We start from the raw sequence: 8,900 nt of genomic DNA, 5'->3' as shown, positions 1-8,900 counted from the left end.
ATAGCATAGGAGATTGGGCTATAAATAAAATGTGATAATTTTACAAAAGATATTTTGCAGGCCTGGACTTTCAGCCACCTACACCACAATGTTAAATTTCTTCTGCTTCAGCACTTTTTGGTAGACTGACATAAGGATAATAATCATGCTGCAAAACTCTTCAGTTCATGGAATGATACATGACATTCTCCACCCTGACAGCCTTATATAAATGATAAGACCATGATTCTGTGTCAGAAAATGCCTCCAAATCAGGAAATTGACACCACTCTCCTCCACAGTTGGGATGATGTATTTATGTTAGCATTCGGTTTATTTTCCAATTTTCACATGTGAATTAGGCAAGTGCTGAAAAATGAAATGTGAAATTTGATTGGTTGCTATAGGAAACAGCCAGTTCCCCATTGCACCAAATTTGATGATTAAAAAAAGGGGGTAGATTTATCTAAATAATACATGATCTGAAATATATATCTGTTTTTCTATGAATTCTTGGGGACAGGACAATTCATTTCCCCAACCATTGTACATTATGTCGCAGCACTCCTGTCTATGAAATGCCCCATCCCCTTTTTTTTATTTATAGATTATTATAATGACATTTTGGCTGTGTGTAATGTATTGTTAAAGGAGGACAAGTAATGGCCAGGTCTAGGTTACTGGCACAAGACATTAGTATATTACACACAGAAACACCCTTTGATATCTTATATAGCCCTTTTGTCCTGCAGCATCCTACCAAGGATTGCTTGGTCTCCTACACGTATGTTAAATCAGTGTTGAACACAATGTAAAATGCAATATATTCATGTAAAGACTTGGAAAACAGATTAAAAAGCGTCTAAAAAGTATTTCAGATCTTCCAAACAAACAGCTCCTCAGAATAATAAGGGCACTGTAAAATTCAGAGCTATAGGTTATAAATTCCTTGGTAACAGACAAAATTAGAAAGGATATGAGCAACAGACAAGAAAGAGCAATGGTCTAGCTTCTTTTTTCAGTTAAAACAAAGTACATAATAAAAAGATGCATAAAAGAGCACACGGGGTGGAACCCTCATTTTTTAAGTACATGTGCATCATTTCATGCGCTGAGCACGAGAGAACACTGTGGCCTAGTTAAGGCCTGCTTTTTAGAGATGCCCTCCCCAGTAACACCAGACGTTAAGCTTCTTAATTTAGGACACATTGTACGTTAGAGTTGCCAGCTAATACACGTTAGCAATTCTCAAGAGTGCAAACTCAGCAAAACAAGAAAGGCCATAGACATTACTCAGACACATGAGTTGGCAATAAGAAATATGGTAGAAACAGATTTAGATCATACTGGGTAAAAAAAAAAGGTATTTATTTAGACAAGCATCATTCCATTTATAATCCAAGAGATTGACACTAATGAGCTCAAGAATATATTTGGCAACAGTACAGGGGAAAGGTGATATTGGCCTAGCCGTGCATGCAAATTGACCTGAAATATATATATTTTTTCTATAGTTTTGTATAAAAAAAAAATGGGTAAGGCTGAAGTGCAATTTTAATATACATTAATAATTCATATACTATACATACTAAAACTGTCTGACGCAATCCTGGTAGCATACAAATTCAGAAACGTGGGAATTTTGACAGCTGAGGTCTCCTTTTAAATTTTAAAAAGCTCTCGTAGCATTCTCATAGTTAACTGAACCGTAAATGGTTAACAGAAAATTAACCAGGGAACAAGGAGTTAGTCACTTTATTTACAAAAACACGAAAAACGCATAATGCATCGGGCAATGACACCAATATATACAATGAGTTCCCCTCCAGCCTTATACATATTAGCATAATAGCATATAAAAAGGCATTAAACATGAAAAAATGTGAGCGTATTTACAATGGGGGCTGCATAAAGAATTACTTGCCAGAGAGGAGGAAGTCTTTAAAGCGCACCAGCTGCCGTACACTAGAAAGGTAGCCATGTTGTACTTTGGTAAGAAATGCCCTTGGGTTCTAGTTGGTGGCAATGTTATTATCTACAATGAGTTTAATAAAATCATTGGAAAAAGCAACCACTGACAGCACGACTACAGAGTTCAGTTCAGGGAAGGTCTCAATGATGATTTTTAGAGGTTCTCATTGACTGTGGAATTAAATTTCGCGTCCTTACTGGATTTCTTGGATATTTCCTCCTGTAAAGAAACAAAGCAAAAATATTTAACAGCTAGTCCATTATAGGGAACTGGTCGTGTTGTACGTGGTGTGTGACATACAGGCAGCATGTTATAGAGCGTGAGGAGCTGAGCAGAATGATATTCGCTGACTGACCTGTATAAATACAAATACATAGACAGTGGTCAGACAGTACTGCCCACTGGACTCCTAAGGGTTCTTTTACACGTATCCCCATATAGTTCTATAGTTTGCCTGAAGCACATCCCTGTATATATGGGGTTATGTGCTGATGAGAAAAAAAAATGTGATGCATGAAAAATTTAATTACCTTAAAAAAAACAAGCACTTGTCAGCTGATCACATTTTTTCATGCGGTATTGGTGTGGTGATCAACTTTAAATGGGGTAGTGGTCTGAAACAAGTGTTCATTCCCATAACTGCCCCAATCCTGAACCTGTGTAAATGGGGCTAGTTGTGGCTATACAGATATCAATCTGCTCAGCTCCTCCTGCTCTATCATATGCTGCCAGGTTCCCTTAAAGGGAAAGTAAACTCCCAATACACTGGTAAATTAAGGTACAGTTCAACAACAACCAACCTCAAGATACAAGTTGATCCAATATCAAGAGTTATTTTTATAAAATTGTCAAATGTGTGCATGTATTGCTTCATGGTCAATTATCGGTTCAGTCCAGTTTTGCACAAAAAGGGCCTAGTTTAGAGCTTTTCTGGTTACAACTACATTGTAAACTGCCCCACAAACTTGCATCTAAAGTCCTGTTTACACTGAACAGTGGTTTGAAAAGTTAAAGGGAATCTGTCAGCAGTTTTGACCATGCTAAACTGCTGACATTAGGTAGGGGCTACATACCTTTTGTGGAGCTTTTATCCTCTACTTCTCCCCAATTAGGCCCCTCAAAGTGCTGGAGGTGGAGATCCGCTGTGAAGTTCTCGACGCATTGTGTTGCTTTACAGCCTTTCCCCTCTCCATTGAGTGACAGCTGTAACATCCAACAAGGAGACCACTACATCTGTCAGAGCATGGAGGGGCTGTGAAACAGCTCAATGCAGACAGCACTTCACAATGAAGCTCCAACTCAAGTGAACCCAAGGTTTATTCTCACCAAGGCCTCATGCACACAACCATATATTTTAAGGTCTGCAAATTCGTATCCGCAAAACACAGATACAGGGTGTGTGCAAGTCACCATTTTCTCCCCCCCCCCCCCTTTCTATAAAAATGTCCTATCCATGTCTGCAAAATGGACAAGTATGGGCCATGTTTTTTTGTGGAACAGAGGTAGACCTACAGATGCGGGCAGCACATTGTGTGCTGTCCGCATTTAATGCAGATCAGATGAGGAACAGAAATACAATTGTGTGCATGAGGCCTAAGGGTCCATTCACACAACCGTAGGCAGTCGGTGTCCGTATTGCGGCCTGCAATCTGTGGTTGCGCAACATATGGGCATAGCCCATGTGAATCCCGTATTGACTTGAATGGGTCCACAAGCCTCAAGATATGGCACGGATTGGAAGCGCTTCCATGGGCTTTTTGGTCCGGGTGACATGTCATATATATTGCGGACCCATTGAAGTGAATGTGTGAATCCTGTATAGCTGTGTGGACCCAGCCGGTGCCCAGGCTGCAGTCCGTGGCTTATGGTCGTGTGAATGTACCTTAATCCTGATAAAACCTCCACAAAGGATATGTTATACTACTCTCCCCAGCTCCTAACTAAAGCAGTCAGCAAACAGAATAGTCAAAACTGCTGACCGATTCTCATTCACGCGTCGGTCTCACGGACGTGTGTTGTACGTGTTCTCCACGGACAGCACACGTCCCCATTAACTTTAATGTGTGTATTCAGACAGCGTTTTTTAGCACTGATGCATGCTCTACTGTGTCCGTTCACTGATCCATCACGTCCATTATAGTCTATGGGTCCGTGAAAACCACTGTTGCAACACGGATACCATCCGTGCTTCACGCATCATTAAGAGATGCTTTGAAAATTATTTTTAAGCTGTTCAGTGTCCGTAAAACACGGATGCAACATGGACAGCAAAATACAGACACACGGACCGAACACAGATCCTTCATGGACAGCTTCACAGATGCATCGCTGACCACCTGCTCACGGATTTGAGCACTGACACGGACATGTGGATGAGGCTCAACAGTAGCTGATAAACACTTTCCACCTGTAAAATCAATAGGGCAAAAATGTCCCCCCTCCAGCGGATGAATACGCTTCTTTCCACCCTTTTCGACCCTCTTACTAATCATCTATAGCTCTTCTCATTAGAGCAGCTTACACCTACTGCAAAAATGTTGACCATAGCTCCACCAAGTGGCTGCTTCTGTGAGCCCAATGGCGCTGACTGGGTGTCATGGCTGCTGGGGATCTAACAAAAGTCCCCATGTACTGGAGGCTATACAGTCGCGCAAATAGGCTGAATGTCTGTGTGAGACTGACAGCTATAATAGACTGCAAGTATTTCAGTGCATTATTAAAGCGATAGGAAAGCTGGCTCAAGTTCCCTTGTGTAACTAATACACTGTGGTTTTTCCACGTGGAAAAACCTTGGGTATTCTGCAGCGTGTGCAGGTGGGCCAACTATACATGCAGCATGTGGTGTCAAATTAAAGAGAACCTGAGGGTCGCCTTAAGACACCAGAGTTATGCTCCGACCATAATTACTAGAATAAGAAGTTCAGAATTACAGTTTAAAAAAAAAAAAAGAAGGGTACATTTCTTGTATGGTTTTTCCAATTTTTATATGACCATTAGGTGGTTAATCAGGCTCTGGACAGCTCAACATACTAAACACTACAGGGGAGTTTAGATGCTTAAAACACACACACATTTGTATGAGAACATCCCATTACAAGATGCTGTGAAACCGCCCTCTTGTGGCAGTTTGACTAACTGACGGAATACTAGAAAGCTGGAATTGCCCAAGTAGTAACTGTAGAAAAGCATGCATTTACCTTGAACTCTGAATAGCTGCCAGGCTGGCTGGAGAATGCCACTGTCTGTTTGTTATTGTCCTGCAATGGAGTTCTCACAGGGGTATCTCTAGTTTTCAAAGGGGTCTGCAAAGCAAACTACATGATTACACTCACTCCAGGACTTCAGCTTTGCCGAGAGCAAAACGTCTGGCACATACTGTAATAGCCAATTTATAGGAAACAGACGCATCACCACAAGAACGGCACAAAATAACAGTGTAAGGAAGGCTATAAATGACAACAACGTCTCTTCTCAACTACAAACTAGTGAGATTAGGGATAATCCTTTAATACAGACACAGCTGATCAACCAAATTGTTATATTTTATCCTGTCTGAGAGTTTCCAAGACTTATCTGCAAAGGGCAGAAGTGGCCAGAAAATACAATGACAAGATCTGTACAGAATACAAAAAAAGGGTTCTCCATGTAAATGTTCCCAAATATTCTTAGGCTTCGTTCACATCAGTGTTCAGCCTTTCCAGAAAGGACGGATTCGGCACATAACTGAGCTGAAGGGAGCCTACGGACCCCATGGACTATAATGGGGTCCATTAGGTTTACGCTCAGATGATAATTTTGGAGCAGGCTCTGTTCAGCTCAGTTATGTGCCGAATCAGTCAGTCCTTAAACGGAGCAAGAGAATGGAAAGGCTGAACGAAGCCTTACCTGAAATAATAGTTTGTTTTTTTAGTCTGGTCAGGCAAAATTGTACATAATTCAAAGAAAAAAATAAAATAAAAAAGTATGTAGGAACAAATAAAGAATAAAATACATTTTATAAAAAGGAGACCCGGCTGATCTAGTAGTTTTGTGATGCACTTGTCTAAAGTTTCTTATACAGGAGGGGAGTTAAAGGGGTTGTGCCATAAAGTAGGTTTTTACTCTAAAGTTTATCTTCATCATTTACTCTAGCTCCCACTCCTCCATGGATAGTCCAGCAGTGAGATGTTTCCTGACATACGAATTATGCTTCCTACGTCCTACATTCCAAGGTTCCAATGCAGGACATAACCTACAGCAACTGAATATCAAAACAGATTTGCCACAGGGTGCAATGGTAACCCAATGACCTTAGAATAAGACAGTTTTAATAAACAGTGATTATTTGAGGGAAAACAGTGATATATGTTGGGCAGGATACATTGATGTTGGTGGCATAACCCCTTTAAGGGACTCCTTAAAGAGGACCTTTCACCAGAATTAAACTTCTAAAGTAACTATACAGGCATGTAGAGCGGCGCCCAGGGACCCCCCTGCACTTACTGTTATACCTGGGCGCAGCTCCGTTCTCCCGTAATTGCCTCCGGTATCTTTACAGTTAGGCTCCACCCAGGGGAACCTGCCGGCACCTCCTTCTCCCATGCTGAAGCGCTGGCCAATCACAGCGCTCAGCTCTCTCTCAGGCTATGAGCTGAGTGCTGCGATTGGCCAGCGCTACAGCATGGGAGAATGAGCCGACGGCAGGTTCCCCTGGGTGAAGCCTAACTGTAAAGATACCGGAGGCAATTACGGGAGAACGGCGCTGCGCCCAGGTATAACAGTAAGTGCAGGGGGGTCCCTGGGCGCCGCTCTACATGCCTGTATAGTTACTTTAGAAGTTTAATTCTGGTGAAAGGTCCTCTTTAAATAAATAAACTATTTTAAACTTAAAACAAATTTTATCGAGTCTAACATCACAATGGAGGAATTGAAATTTGATTTAAAATTAAAAAGGGTTCCAACTGCTGGGACCCCCACAGACCCTGAGAACCAGCGCTCTGCTATTGCCATGGTCCCATAGAGAATGAATAGAGTGGCAGGGTGCATACTCAGCCTATACAATGTATGGCTTGGTGAGCTGTGAAGAGGCTGCAGCACTCACCAGAACTCCACCACAGGTCAGATTATGAAGACCTATCCTGAGAATACATCAATCAATTGTACTCCCGGAAAACTATAGGCCATGTAAGGTCAGTGGCCTAGCAGGGGTGAGATGGTTCCAGCTCCAGGCAATCCCACCAATCAGCTGTTTGAAGAGGCTTCCTAGGCCACTGACCTCACATGGCCTATCAGCACCTCAGTCCTATTCAAGTGAATAGGCCTGAGCTGCAATACCAAGTACAGCCACTATACAATATATGGTGCTGTGCTTGGCGAGCTGTGAAGCACTTATCGGAGCTCCACGATCACTTCAAACAGCTGATCACTGGTGGTGCCAGGAATTAGACTCCCGCCGATCTGATATTGATGACCTATCCTGAGAATACTTCACCAATATTATACTCCTGGAAAACCTCTTAATACGATCAAAAATTTTAAAGCATTTAACAATAGAGCGGCCATATCCTAGGAAAATTCTGTATAAATGGCGCAGTCATGTTTTATTACGCTGGTTCAACTTTTTTTTCAACAAGGATTTTTGGTTAATGGGGTTATGTCCCAGCCTTTTTCCAAACTAGGGGAACTAGGCCAGGATGTTTTATATCTCTGCTGCTTTTTGCATTAGGAATAGAGCAACTAGTGGTTTTAAAATTACAGAAAAGAGGGCGAATAAAAAAATAAAATAAAAAATAAAAAAGGTTTTCACATAAGGAGTTCTGAAGGAAAAAAAAAAAAAACGCGGCATATGCAGTGGATGGTTTACAGCTTTTTGGAAGATACTAGGAACTCATTGGACAAAATAAAGACATTGTAGAAATGTTTGGGTGCAAAATTGGGACTAAACATTCATTTGGAAAAGTCTCTAATTATTAGATTGTGACAAGACAGACAACTAAATACAATATAAAATTAGTTTCACGTGGATATTGCAGAAACCCGACCGTGTGGCCATACCATTAAGGCGTGGAAGGGTTTACCCCATCATTAACTGGATGTACAACGCAACTATTACTACCATAAATACTTTTTACATTGCAGAATTCCACAATTTGGATAAGTTAGTGTTTAGAATTAAAATTAAAAGGGAGGTATGGAATTACCTGTGAAGTAGTTAGGATTGTCCCTACAAAAATGGAGGGCATACATCTTTGAAACACAGATACAGCATTGTGGGATGAAAGTTTGTGGTTTTGGATAAAGGGATATTGAAATGTATACCCTATTACCCAGGTTTCAGTAGTAAGGGATAAGATATTGGGTTTACCAATGCAAGTGATGTGAGATATGTTCCTCTTTCAATGCCACCGTTAGAGATCAGATCATAATCCGATTTAAAACCCGTGTAAAGTCCAGAGCACTTCAAAACAACTGATTTAGCGTTAGTGTGCAAGAGAGGTGGGGGGCATCAATACGTCTGCTGCTGTGGTGACTGATTACCGTATATACATTTTTGTACTAATGCTATCGTGTCTATTAAAAAAGTGAAGAGTTCTCCTAATATGCCTTAGAATGCAAAGGATTGGAAGGCTGTACTGAATAAGGGCTCATTCAGACAGCCGTATGAATAAGTCTACAACCGTCCTGCAATTTTGCGGATAAGGTGTAGACCCATTCATTTCAATGGGGCCACAAAAGATGCAGACAGCACACTGTATAGGCATTTTCTATTATGGTTGCGGTCATGTGCTGTCCTCAAATTGCGGAAGTCAAACGTCCGCTTTCCGTGTTTTGCGGAGCCGCAAAGAACTACGGCCGTCTAAATGGGCCCTAAGAAGCAAGCATTTACACAGGTCTTTGGTCCACACATCTGGGAGGAGAATGCATGGGTGCAAATCTCTCCTTTCACTTCAATGGGAGTTATGTAAACAGC

At 41.3% G+C, this 8,900-nt stretch overlaps 1 protein-coding gene across 2 annotated transcripts in view; it reads right to left on the bottom strand.

The window, feature by feature from the left end:
- Nucleotides 1–1,718: 1,718 nt before the first annotated feature.
- LOC122926982 (protein regulator of cytokinesis 1-like) overlaps nucleotides 1,719–8,900 on the bottom strand; it is a 62,502-nt gene continuing 55,320 nt past the window's right edge. The window contains exons 13-14 of one of the 2 annotated variants that reach the window (XM_044278516.1): nucleotides 5,149–5,253; nucleotides 1,719–2,170 (exon numbers count right to left, since the gene is read on the bottom strand). In XM_044278516.1, the coding sequence (XP_044134451.1) occupies nucleotides 2,105–2,170; nucleotides 5,149–5,253 (171 nt within the window). In that variant the 3' untranslated portion in view covers nucleotides 1,719–2,104. The remainder of the gene's footprint in view (nucleotides 2,171–5,148; nucleotides 5,254–8,900) is intronic. The other variant, XM_044278523.1, reaches the window with a different exon arrangement.

This window comes from Bufo gargarizans, chromosome 1, assembly GCF_014858855.1.
Source record: "Bufo gargarizans isolate SCDJY-AF-19 chromosome 1, ASM1485885v1, whole genome shotgun sequence".
NCBI classification, from domain to species: Eukaryota; Metazoa; Chordata; class Amphibia; order Anura; family Bufonidae; genus Bufo; species Bufo gargarizans.
The sequence above is the reverse complement of the archived record's forward strand: the minus strand, read 5'-3'. Positions and strand labels throughout refer to the sequence as shown.